The sequence below is a fragment of the Barbatula barbatula genome (genome assembly GCF_947034865.1).
Source record: "Barbatula barbatula genome assembly, chromosome: 7".
In the NCBI taxonomy this organism is placed as follows: Eukaryota; Metazoa; Chordata; class Actinopteri; order Cypriniformes; family Nemacheilidae; genus Barbatula; species Barbatula barbatula.
The window spans coordinates 22,176,640-22,191,113 of NC_136770.1; the positions used below are offsets into that span (position 1 = coordinate 22,176,640).

Sequence of the window (14,474 nt, forward strand, 5' to 3'; positions counted from 1 at the left end):
TTAGCACTGAGCTAGCTGCTGTAAAACGCTTTGGTTACTGCAAATCCGACTCGAAGTCTGGGAAGACCATGTGCACGTTGTGAGCGAAGATGTCCGGCTTTCAGTTCATAGGTGAGCTACAGCTAGGGTGGCCATTTCCATAACACCAAAAAGGAGGACACTTTGCGGCATTTAGTGAGGCAAGAATAACAGCATCTGGTGTACTCGCAAATATAATACAATTTTGTCTATCATATCTATGGTATCATGATATAGTGATTCTGAAATAGCCTACTCTATTCATTGCCAGACAATTTGATCAACAACATATCTTGATGTAGACCTATGTGTAACAGAAGAGGCAAACAAGTGTTTGTTCACAGTATTTGTATTTATTCAAGATACTCCTGTATGACTGGTGATGCTTGACTGCATGATAGACTTTACAAAGCTCTGCAGTGCAGATTTTGTCATCCTGAGGTGATGTTGCCTCTCGAAATTAAGACCTAAGGGAAGACGTACCAGCAGCTCGTCGGTTACCTTTATGTTTTTCAGTGCTGGCATGTCGGTCAATGGCGGCTTTCCCTTTACAACTAACGTCCACTTCACAGCGACATAGTGTGCAAAATACATGGAAAGCATCTCTACTGCTTTTTGATATGAATTCGTGCTATTCTGTCCATTCCGGATTAAATGATGTCTTACGTTTCGGCATGTTAACGTTATGATGTGACGTGGACTCCACCTCAATTCGTGGAGGCTTGTTTACGTTTTTAACCAATTATATATCAGATATTTATTTGACACCTCTTTCAGCCAATCATTTGTTTGATCGGAGATCTTACGGCGTCAGCCGCTATGCTGCTGCGTCCCAATAAAGGTTTAACAGCACGTTTTTTAAAAGTGTGCGAATCTGAATTTATTTAGTTGTGGGGTCGAAAATTGCAGGTCTGACACATCAGTGGATGTCATGTATGAACTGACAGGTGTATACTTTTCCTTCAGCGTTTACACAAAATTGTGGATCTTTAAATCGGACAAATAATTACAAATAAGCGTGTGCGCTCTTAAAAATAAAGGTGCTACAAAAGATTTAGAGAGGCCTTTTTTTGGTTCTATACACTATACAGCCAAAAACACTTATGGCATCGAAAAGCACCTTTATTAAAAAAATTGTGTGCATTGGTTACTGTGCATGTTTTGACTGTCTATTTCAATGTGAAGCAAAAATAATGTTCAAGTGCCCGTAGTGTGCACAATTTGCATTTCTAAGTAAATACGGAACAAAAAAAATACAAGATGTGTTTGTGTGTCTGTGGGTGAAATGACAAACTCCAGGCTGCTGGTGCAGTTTAAAGCGGACAGATTCTGTGCGACTGTATTAGCATACCAATATATCTCCTGCGCCGTGAAGTGAAGATGAGAAATTGAATCGGAAGGACAAGGAAGATCAGGGCTGTCGGATGGAAGCTACTTCATTGGATCAGAAATGTGTGTAAGAGTGTCTGTGTATGCGTTTTATTGACGGCTACCTGTGGTGAGCTGGCATCAATGCACTGACTATGTAGAGCAGCTTCACCTGAATGAGTGAAAATGTCTTTACAAGCACAAACACACACACTTATCCTTTCATCAGAGTGGTGACTTTCTGTTGACTGCACTTAATGTTTCGCATTTTATTCATTTATTATTGGTATTTTTTATCTTACACAAGGTTAAATCTTTTAAGGAGTAGTAACAAGCTATTACATCCATTGTGCCTTCTTTATACTGTTAAACGTGCTGGGTCCTCAAGCTTAACATGGTCAACTTGTTTAAAAACAAGTTGGACGCACAACGTAGTATTTCTGTGCTCGATACTGTCCGCCAGCACCACAACCTGTATTTTCTGCTGGTTGTATTTTGTTCAAACGCTTCTTTAGCTTTAAATAACTAAAACAGGAAGTTCTTCTGGACCAGCGTTGAACCAACTCTGTATAAATCATCCGACATATGTTTGAGATTTTAAATGGCAATCCATACATTTGACCTCTACATCGCCATCTCTGTTTGAAACATGAAGTTGCAGGTTGCTTTCTGTACTAATATTTGGTAGTAAGTCAATGGACAGCAAACTGACATTTTTAACAAAATGATATTCAATTATAAATCACTGTTACCGCTGCGATTTGTCATTAAAGTTTTTTATGCAAAAAAATGCTTTTTACCTAGCTGGCACAGAGAATTGCCCAATAGGGGACTAAGAAAAGTTGTTATGTAACGGTTTTCCATGTTCGAAAAAGACTTTCTGAACCTTGGGGGAGTGTATGGAGCACAGAACTACTACGTAATACGTCCAAACTCGTTTTTTGACAAATTGACCATGTTAAGCATGAGAAGCCAGCACGTTAACATTGTAAGGAAGTCAGAATGCATGAAACAGCTTCAAATCACTCCTTTAAACAAAACAAGCTTGTTTAAGCAATACAAAAACATACTTAATCTTAAGCAAGTTTGCCTCTCAAGCAAATTTATCTCAAAAACTTTTTTAGATCACATAAAAAAAGACAAAATGAACAAAATGACAGCATTTTCATTTTTTAACTAAAACGCTTACGAACTGCAAGTCAGTTTCCATGTTTCTATTTAAATTGAAATATGTATGCATTTGGCAGACGCTTTTATTCATTATACATTGAATTATACCATACATTTGTTTGGATCGAACAAGGGATTGCACATGTGCTCTAGTTCTAACCGCTGAGCTCCAGGAAAGCTATGTTGACGGTTCTCACAATGCAGGCAAAACTTGACCCACACAAACACACCAAGTCAGGTATATGAGACTGTGCACGTCAGCATGCTCGTGTCAAAGAATGCCGCTGAAAAACATCTGAGGAAGTGAGGCAGAGCGAGGGGAACGAGGGAGAGAGAAGAAACGAGAAAGTGCCCCTCCGGCTCTCCCCTGCTGTGTCATCAATGACAATCCAACTCCTTTATCACATAACCCTCACCTGGATCTCTCTCGCTCTCTAACACACACGCTTCCCTCACCTGGATCACAGTCTTCTCTACTTCCTGCGGCTTTCTCGTCTGCTACCTTTATCTCATTATCTGTCACTTTATCAGATCAAGAGCGTCTCCGTCTACACGAGCGTTGCTCCACACGCCACCCTACTGCGCTCATAATTACAGCCGAAAATTGTTCCCACCTAAAGTCCTTCTCTCTCGGTTTCCTCATCGTCTGAAGATATAAATGCAACAATCTCAATTATCATTACACCTAGTGCCCTCACCTCATAAATCATATCAAATCATCTCTCTCTCTCCTTTTCTCTTTTTCGTCACTGAAAACTATATCACTCTGGTCTCACTGCTATATTCTGTTCTTTATATTCTATATATTATGTCCTTTTTTAATGGCATAATTCACCCAAAAATGAATATACTGTCATCATTTAGTCCCCATGTTCTCATTTTAAATCTATATGACTTTCAATTTGGCGCAAAAGATGATATTTTGAACAATGCTAGTAACCAAACAATGGCGGTACCCATTGACTTCTATTGTATGAACACAAAGTTAATTGGTACCGCCGTTGTTCGGTCCTCCATATTTCTTCTTTTGTGTTCTGCCGAAGAAAGTCATACAGATTCGGAACCATAAGAGGTGTATAAACGGTGCAGAAAATAATTTCCTCTTTTGGGTGAACTATTCATTTAAGAGCCAACAATAAGCATACAGTAATACAATACACAAATAAATCTCACCATTTGGAGCAAACTGCATATGCTTTAACACTTACCAGCACACTTGGTCCGAGTGATAAGGGGCGGGCCCGGGGGTCCCGTGCCCCCTTCACCAGGTCGGGTCAGCAGAACCTTAATCTCATATTCCACATCCGGGTCCAAATGCCAGAGTTTGTAAGTTGGCGCGTCTACGACGTGCGTCTCAGCCCAGTTTCCAGTGGTGGTGCGGTACTCCACTTCTTTAAGGATGATGGGCCCGTCACCAATGATGGAGTTGGCGTTTGGCTTGATCCATAGGTAAGTGGCGCCAACGGCGAGAAGTTCAGGGGGAGCGATGGGCGTGGGGGGTGCTACAGAAGAGAGTAAAAAGAGTACATTTGATTTATTATGTATCTTTTGAAATGATCTTCGACACAAAGCATCACACACAGTACCCCATTCATGTCTCCATGTCTCAATATGACCAAAACCACATTTAAACAAGCAGACAGACATAATCTGTGCTATAGCTGCACTACAGTGAGCCATCATGAGCCGTCTCGGGCAATAATTTTGCAGCAAAAACAAAAAGTTATAAAAGAGCAATTAAGGGCTGCAGCCAGCTCGCTTACTTAGCTGTTACACTACACCACTAATATTTCACATTTGCTTCTGTATTGCCAGACGGTGAAGAAAATGAAGGTTGGGTGACGCTGGAATTATAGTGACACATGCGGCTGAAGCTTTGCAGCTCATTAAGGGATATCAGACAGACTTGCTTGCCTGACAGAATTGTTAAAATAAATGAAAATGTAACTGGAATCCCAGTCGAGAAGGTGGGCTAGAGCTTTTCCCTAAACGCTTAACTAAGCTCTCTCTCTCCCTCGCTTCATCTTTCTCTGTTTTCTCTTCTTGCTACCCACTCACAGTAAATCCACTGGAGACGGCTTATGGCTTGCACTGCATTAACTTTCCTTCTTCTCTTTTTTGCTGTCCTGTCAAATTCTTTCAGCCATTGAGAACCTCAGATTCAACAACAAAACCTTAAGGCGTTGAAGGTAAATATCGTTTTTATTTCTCATCCTTTTCATCTTTCTTTCTTATCTGTCTATCATTCATCCATCCTTACTTTCTTTTTCTTTTTTTATTTATAATTCTGTCTTTCATTCGTTTGTTGATTCGTTTATTTATCCATTCATCCATCTATCCATTAAACCATCCTTCCTTTCTGATGCTTTTAGTCAAAGTGATTTACAGTTCATTCAATTGATAAGTTTACATGTGCTCCTGACATTATCCTTATGTTTATCTTTTAACATTTGAATAAATAACAAACTTTGCGAACCACTGCCCTGCATCTTCCAGTCACCTTCCTGTCACCGTGTCTCTTTCTCGATGGAAGACAGAAACTAATCCAGGGTTAGAGGTGAGCGGTGCGGCAGTGCATGAAGGGTTTATCGGAGCATAGAAGAGCCACCGAAGCCCGCTCTAATGAGAGGCCGCTGTATCTGCTGTGCCATGTAATCAACGGAGCCAGATTACCAAAGACCATTTACCCACAGCTGATAACCACCGACTCCCTCCGCTGCCCGGAAAGACGACTCTCCAAACCGGAGAGGGTAGTCAGACATGACCCGTCAACCTACGGAGCTTAAAACTCTTTAATGCTCCCAATGAAAATGAGGCTGGAAGGAGTAATACAAAAATAAATCGAAATTGAAAACAGTATGTTTGTGTATGCAGAACTTACAGCCAGTGTTGTGAGGTTTGGTAGGTTGCCAGGTTGGTCACTGAATTACATGCATAACATTTATACCCAAGGTTAAAGGCCCAGTCGCAACAAGAATACAACAACTATACAGAGGATTTTGTGTGCATTGCTTACTGTGCATGTTTTGACTGTTTCAGAGACATCCAGCTGATGAACGATAAACTATCAGATAAATAAAATCAATTTTAATTTATAGGGCTCGCACATTTTTACTTTTATCTTTATACTTTGTGTGTGTGGACGCCAATACAATATATTATCATTAAAGTTAAAATGATCACCTTTTCGTCGTAGTATGAACAAAGTAACATTGATGCTTGCTAAGTAAATACTTTAATGCTTAAATACCAGATGCAAAACCAATTTTTGCACTTCTTTGTGGTGTAAGCTACAGCTAGCTGTGTTTTAATCCATTTTGTTGCCATCATATGAATAGACACCAGCGTGTTGGTTATCAAATATTTTGGATATCATTTTTGAAATAGCGCTTTGCTTTCGACCATTACTGCACTTTCATCATGTAACGCATTTGTGGTCCGGAGGGTCAGCATCCTTACATCAGCAAATTGGCCTGGCGTGGGTATTTATTGCTCTGCAGTTGATAGACTCAACCATTAGCAGACCGGTTTGAGAGTTCATGATTGCGGCTCACTGGATTGAAATGAGTTTTGGATGATGTTGATGACTGGCTGAATGTTGATTGGTTGTTGATGACTGGTTGTTATTGTGTTCTCGATGATTGAGAAGCTATTTTCAGTTTCCGTCATTGAAAGCACTGATGATTTGTGTGCCACGGGTTTGCTGATTGTCACGGTGGTTTGTGGTCACAACAAAGCTTTATACAAAAACGGTTAAAACCTCTGACATATATTTAATAATGTGAAGTCTCATTCATGTAACTCATTGATTCATGACTCTCTTGTAAGCTTGACGTCGCAAGTCCATTAAGGAGACACAGATTTTTAAGTACTCTGTCAATAACAGATCTTCGATCATTTTTACCCCGCAAAAAAGTTGCAGATGTCATTTACGTTGCGTACTTTCACAACAAATTGTATTGGCATTGACTGAAATTCTATCGTGCCAACTGAAATTTACAATTGACACAAAGGGTTTGACACAGCCCAGCCACTTTTCAAGTTCTGTCTCAGTATGCTCTCAAACGGTATGCGGCAGGTGAGATAAAATGATAATAAATAGGGCAATATGCCACGCTCAGATAGTCTAGACACGCACACACAAACACATGATCCCACACGGCAGGGATGCTGATAACAAAAGGAGCATTACCTGTTCACCAGGGTCTCCTTTTACTCCGGGAAAATTTTTTTTTTTACTGTATCAGGTGTAGAAGTTCACATGTGTGTGTAAGGCTAGAACCCTTAAAGTAATTTCTCATCTTTTCGTTCAGGTTCCCTTGATACATAAAGTTAATTCCCATTCGTAGCGATACTTTGTCGGGAACATAAGCAGCACCAAGGTTACTGGACACCGCACGAATCCCCTGCGCACGTGTGTGTATGTGTGCATGTGGCCGAGCCGACCTGTAATTTTAGCCTTTATCATCCCGGCGTCTGCAGGGAGGCTTTAAAACCAGCTGGATTTGCGCGAAATCTCCAGAAATCCCACCTTGCTATCTGATCAAAGCCCACCGGGTCTGTCTGATAGGGCAATGGAGGGAAGAGATGTACACCACCGTCAAATGGGAATTTGTAGCTGTGAAACAACAATAATTGGAATCAGATTTTTCACCCATCGGAACAACCAAAAACAGCCTGAGAGCGAGAAAGAGATAGAACATTGCTACAGTGAAAAAAAGTTTGAGGAAAGGATACATGATAATATAGACCATTGTGTAGTTCATCACCTATTCTTTAATCCACAGTCTACATATTTCTCAGAAGCCACATCTGAACAGGTGCATAAATTTTAATGCATTCACTTACGTACACACTGGAGCTGGGCACAATATTGAATGATTTAGTGTGATTATTCTTGCAAAGTAAAATAAACTAACCTCATGATTTTAGTATGCTGTTGTTTACAGAGCCGATCCTTCCTACACGCAAACTACACATATTGCGTAGGACCCCTGTACCACCAGGGGGCCTCCTTGAGTACCGAATCCAAAACGTGAAGCAAAAGAACAAGAAGGCGTGGGTTTCTGTACTATTTCAAAGTCTTATTTAGTTCTGACAAATTATGCAAGTACAGATTTACAAATTCAATATTTGTCCACTGCCATACAGTTGGTTTGACCGTGGACATTCGATAGTCGTGAATTTAGGGGCCGTCTCCAAAGTTACATATACATTAATATTCTAACTTCAATTGCATTAACAGGGAATGATTTATAGTCACAAAACCAGCTGTACAATGTTCATGTGAGTGTCAGCTATAATGCACACCTCCGTATTTCGTTTGCCCTTTATAATATGTCATTTTTGTGTTATCACTTTTATAGAGAAAAATTGGTGTGTTTTCGTATGCTTAGCTTTCCTGAGTAAACTATATTTATCATGTTTTATTTCTGTTAATCACTCATTTGATTAGTAAAAAACATGGTCCAGAGCCATGTCAGTTTAAGTTATTGTCTTTCAGGTTTAATTCATTTAAGTGTGTTAATTGATTTATTCTTTTATATTTTCTTATAGTTTACAGTTCGGCTTATCTAATTTGAAGTACTGCGACAAAGGCCCATCACAAAGGTTTGCACAGGGCTCCCAGACGTCTAGGATCGGCACTGGGGCCAGTGTATGACATTTAGTGGCATCTAGCAGCGTCTCTCTCCACCCCTTCATTTCGAGGCACTATGGCGGCTCTCAAAGGAACAAGATATCTTCACGTTTTACAAATTCATACAAATTAGCCACGATTCCCTAAAATGTCAAAAATACTTACACAATAAAGTACATGCAATTTGTAGCTAGCTTTAATACCGCATTTCTGATTAAACTATAATCATTTCTATAAAAGTTTGCAGCTATAGCCTTAATACCTTGACCTTAATATGGACCGCACCTCATGTGGTCTACAGACTATCCAAACTTTTGCATTGTAAAAAGTATTTTATGCTCCTCAGACATGCACCTCTTTTTATAACTAAAACCTGTATAATCATTATACGTTAACATAGTCTCATTTCAGGCGTTAGCTTTGTTTACTTCAAGTTTCATGTTTCTATCAGATATGTCATGTTCCCTTCATCACTGAGCGCAAATGACTGAAAACCTTACAACATCAGCATCATCAAACCTCCTATTCGGCAACATTCTTCATTGCCTTGCATTACATCGCATTAAAACACACCCAAGCTATAAAACTACTCCCTATAGGACCCCGCATTCCCCATACCTGCTGCCTACAAGGATTTTGACTCGAGTGACTTACTTTATAGTGTGGATCAAACCCCAGAAGAACAGCTCAGGGGAATCGCATGAGAGCCACTGTCTGTGCTATCACCTGACCTCTGTCCCTTATCCCTTTGGTGGTTTGATTCTCTTTGTCAGGAACGAGAAACTACATTCTTCTTTTATTCTCAGCTCCATCTCCTTCTGTTTTTATAGCAGGGCATCCATGTTTCTGCGGGATGCTCACAAAGAATGCTTTAATCAAAATATCATATTGAGCATTACACTAGAGCTGGGAAGGGTAGAAGTACGAGAGGAGACGCTGTAAACTCACCGCAGATGCAGCGTGAGGGGAGTGAGGGCATTTCAAACCTTCTTTCTGAAGGGATGGATGAACAAATGCAAAGCTCAGAGATGGAGGAACGGAGAGAGAGAGAGAGAGAGAGAGAGAGAGAGAGAGAGAGAGCCAAAGGGAGGGAGGAGGCGTCTTTCGCTAGACTGAATTGACAAACCCGATGCTGTTCAAAGACGGCATGCTGAGGACACCTGTGCATAAAATTCAAAATTCTGCTCCGAAAACATCACTGGAGTCAATGAGACGAGAAAGACACACAACAAGAGCTCTTTTCTATAACCTGTGAGCTACCTTGCTGTACTGACAAAATCCAAACTACGACAGAACCACGTAAAACCGGAAAGTACGCAGACGTAGATGACGGCACACAAAAAAAACTTGAACATATTTAACATTTCTGCGATGCTCTACAGAGATTAATTTATGTATTATGTATGATGACAAAACAAATCCAAGTCAATGGGGACCAACGGTTACCAACATTTTTCAAAATATCTTCTGTTGTGTTCTGCAGAAGAAAGAAAGTCGTACACGTTTGAAATGACAAGATGACGTGTAAATGAGTTTCATTTCGAACTATTTCTAGGTAGGCGGCCTACTAGAACAGCAGAGAACAACTCTATTCCTAATAAAGCTAGTGAGACGGTGGCTGACTGAAATGTCTATTTCAGGGCATGAGACACATTTTTGATGTGTATCTGGAGGCTACATGGAGTAAGTAAATAAATAAATGCTAACAGAGAAATATAGTGTCCCTGAGTGTTTGAAGTACTAACTCTCCGCCTCCTGCTTATCTGGGCTGTAGTATTACTGCGCTTTCATCCATCTCTCTAGTGAAGTCTGCTCCCAGCCAGTCTACGGACACACACATCTAAAATCCTTTACTAATATTCAACCCGGTCTGTGTGTAGATAACAGTCCTTCATGCACACACACTTCTCAAAGTACACACATACACAAGAAATACCTGGCATTCAGAAACAGTGCGCTTTAAACTTCCATGTCTGCATATTTGCAAATTCACCATATTCTTGATAGCACGAACACACTGGTTTCTCGTGAACTCGCGTTTGAGGAAAATGCACCTAATCTAACCCGAGCGGAAATCTTTCGTTCAACTTAGTTTCTGAGGTTTCTCCCAAAATTGCTTGAACAAAATAAAGTTCCAAACAATGAGACGAATCATCGGGAATTGGGATCAATTTGATGAGAAGTGTTCATTTTGAAAGCTTCAATGCAGGCTTGGCCACTTCGAGCTCAGTTTGTGACACTATTGAGATCTCCGTAATGGAGACATTCAAAATATCTTCTTTTGTGTTTGAAATGACATGATGGTGAGTAAAAGATGACAAAAAAAATTATTTTGGGGTGAACTATCCCTTTAATAATGAACGCTAGTTTACCCTATTTGCGCTTTTAGTAATTTATCTAAACATATTTTGCGCTCGTTGTGTAATTCACAGTTCACACTTCTAGTCACAATAATAAACATAATATACGTAATATTCAGCAAGATTCAGTATCTTCCGACACTAGTTAACATTCAACACATGCCCTTTATCAACTGGACGGACTTCACACCCCATGCAGACTACAGAGACTTTAGATTACAGCCTGAAGTACATTCTTAAATTACACCTGTCACCTGTCATCAACAGCTCTCCCTCCGGCCGTCCCTCTTTCTTTATGAATCCATTACTTATATCAACACTATATTATTCTCTTTCATTCACTCTCACATGAAAGGTCCGGCACTGACTAGCAGCATATCAATAAGGCCATACTGGACAAACACACACACATAGACATATACACCTTGCTATTTTTCTGCTGATGAGGGTCTGTGGGGAGAGAGTGTTGTGGAGATCCCTGTGGGCCTTCTGTCTTGTCAGAGACAGAAAGGGGTTTCATGAACCATGGGGATGCCAAGACCTGAATGCTAACTAGCCTAGCGCACCCTCACTGAGAAAATATTCGAGAAGGCTTTATTTCAGAATACTGGATTTCTGAAAACTGATTTTGTTGGAAGTTTGGGTTGCTTTCGACCAAATGCAAATGTCTTAAGCGTTTTAAATATACATTTACATTTATACATTTGGCTTTAATCCAAAACAACATTGCAGTGCATTCAACATAGGGGCTACTGTATGACCGTATCCCCAAGCATACACTGTTTTAACTCACAGTGTGAAAACAAAAATCAGTTTACACAAAATCCTTTTGTCACTAATGTTTATTTTACATAAAAATGCACGTGCACGCTTAAAGGAACAGTTCACCTAAAAATGAAAAATTCTGTCTTCATTTACTCACCCGCAAATTGTTCCATATCTGTTTAAATGAGAGAAGATATTTCGAAGAATGTAGGAAAGCAAACCGTTCTGGGGCACTTTTGACTCCCATTGTCATTTTCCTACCAGGGTAGTCAATGGTGGCCAAGAACTGTTGGGTTAGAAGCATCCTTTCAAATATCTTTCTCTGTGTTCATCGAAACAAAGACATTTACATTTCGAAAGTGAGTAACTAATGACAGAATCGTATATAATTGAATTAATTAATTGATTCATATATTGAAATATAACAGTTGGATTAAGCACCTACACACAATGCGTGGCCTACTACAAATAGTGTTGCTAATGATTTTAACATACTATCATTTTCAGGTTTTCATGTTCACTAAAAAGATTTCACATGCACTGCTTTCATTTTCACTGATATATACTCTCTTGAAAGAAACGCACCGATGTGAAGTGGGGAACCATTAGAATACATAAAGAAATTGAGCTACAAACACTTGAAATCCCAAAGGGTTCACATCCCAGTTTACATCTTATTTAAAGCCTAAAAATAGTGTCTTTAAAGAGTTTGTAACAATCTGTGCTAAAGGTTAATTATTCTCTTTAACACAGAATTTACCTCATACTTTTCACCTCTCCCTCTCTCTCTCTCTCTCTCTCTTTCTCTCTCCTGGCAGTGCGATGAAAAAGTATATGAATGGGGTAATAAAGCGAAGGGGCTTTTGGGTTAAAATTGCATCAGGCTGAGATTGTGAGAGGACAAGAGTGAGTGAAATGACTGTCAGGATGAATATTACTTAACACAGATTAGCATACATTAAATATGAAACGTGGGAGAGGTTTGACATTACAGAGGCTTGAATTAGAGATAAAGAAAACAGGGATGGCAGTAAAAGACAAAGCGCTATGATAATGTGAAGAGATGAATATTATTGTGTGTGCAAATGTGCGTTGAGGTAGAAACCATGTGTACAGACAGAAGCTACCAAAATGTCCTCACAGGGATGCCAAAAACCCATTTAGTCAAAGGTTCTTTAAAGGACCATCTCTTTCTAAACATTTTATAATCAGATGTTTAAGGTTCTTTTTGGAACCATTTCGACAAAAACTACCTTAATATTGAGTGAAGAGTAGAAAAGAAACCAATGAGATTTAATGGAGAGCAAGTTTTTTGATCAATTGGTATCTTCTGCGTTTCAGATTTGAGTTTTCTGTCAAAAAAGACTCTTGTCTCCTCTACAGAAGAGATCTCAACATTCTCTCAAGTTCTCAGATCAGCCTATAGTCCTTATTGAATGTAAAAGATATTTAAGCAAACTCGAAGAATTGCAATTCTGCTACGTCAATTTATTTGAGCTATGCTGGCACCTGTTAATATCCACATGCTTTTGCTTGAAGAAGCGGTTTAAAGGCTAAAAGGTTCATTTTATTGCTCAATACTCTTTCTAAGTGCTTTGGACGATGACCTGCCGAGCCCAGCAAATGTTCAAATAAAACCTGCACCGAATGAAACAACTGACTTGTTCTTTGGGTACACTTTGAATTAAGGATGCACAATAAATTATCGGTCATATAGGTAATGCCCAATAAATAGTCATTTTTAATGTTATCGGGCAATAATAAAATTTAGGCCGATATATTCTAGCCGATAAATCATTTGCTCTGGTTTAACTTCTTCAGCTGCACACTGCCCACAGTTCAAATAAAGTACAGGGCTATTTTTCGGTCGTGATCATTCACTTACTGCTATTAGCAAAACATTGTTGATGTAGGTACAGTGTGTTTATGAATGTGTAAATTACAGGAACAAAAGCAATGTGTTTGAATCAGACTGCTGTCTGATTGCTTTCTGTCTTGAGACCTCTTGTGGCTATTAAGAACATTTTTCTGGGTTGCTCTGGAAGAACATCTATAATTTGTTAATTGAATAAAAATATACCAGAAAAGTTTGAAGGTTAAAGAATCATAACTAGTTTAAAGTAGGCTTGGTACACGATTTTCAGGGAATAGAAGATAACGTTTGTTTTCTGCAGTGAATGTTTTCAAATAAAAGCATTTGTCCACCTTGTGCCTTTTGTTTCAGTCTTGGGAATATTAAAATAAATATTAAGATACTGTATATCGGCCATATATCGGTGTTCGGCTTCCGATGTAAAAGATTATACAAAAGTACAAAGAAAGACACAGAAAAGAATAAAAAGAGAACATTTAAAATAACAGGACTTTCCTACGGTCACCTGAAAGAGATTCCTTCATACCAACACCTCCTCTCCCTCTATCTATCTCTTTTCCATCAGCCGGTGGTTATTAATGACCCCTGCACCCCTCCGTGAGCACCCCATTTATTAAACTCACCGTTTTAATCTCTCCCAGTATGTGTTTCTCCCACACAGTCCCTCAGTCTCCAAACACACTCATACATTCACTAGCTGACACCTTTATGGGGGAATGAGAATTCAGCGGCCAGTACTTACAGCTCAGACCCGTTTTGACTCTTTCCTCCAGTGTTTGCTCTAATTCTGAAGCTTAACCTGAGACTACTGTCAAAAACACTTTCTAACACATTTTCACATACTGCAAAGAACACTTTTGAATTTGTTTTAAAAAATATATACCATGGCACAGCTTTGTAAAAATATCATACAATAATATATCATGATAGAGATAAAACTCTTGCACTCTTAACATTAACTTGCTATCATCTAATCCCCAATATTTTTGGTTAAAAATAACAAAATCAGTGTTCAAAACTTTCATTTTTATCTTACCACAATTCACAATGGTAAGCTTTTATTATTGTATTAATTTATATTTGAGCTTATGGTATGATTTCACGAAAATAGTTTTTTCAATACGTGTAAAACTCTACAATTTTATTTAACAAACAGAGATGGCGATACAGAGACAAAAGTTGCAATAAAAGCTTATTACTAAAGTACTTTGATATATAGTAATATAATATAATTTACTATGGCTTTGCAGTTTTACATTTAGTGAAGAAAAATATTTTTAAT

General features: G+C 39.0%; 1 protein-coding gene across 1 annotated transcript in view; it reads right to left on the reverse strand.

Annotated features, from left to right (window-relative positions):
• The window catches only part of ptprt (protein tyrosine phosphatase receptor type T), a gene marked incomplete at its 5' end in the record, with an annotated part of 182,892 nt that overhangs the window by 103,582 nt on the left and 64,836 nt on the right, over window positions 1-14,474 (reverse strand). The window contains one exon of the mRNA XM_079459741.1: window positions 3,765-4,058. Coding sequence (XP_079315867.1) covers window positions 3,765-4,058 — 294 coding nt within the window. The remainder of the gene's footprint in view (window positions 1-3,764; window positions 4,059-14,474) is intronic.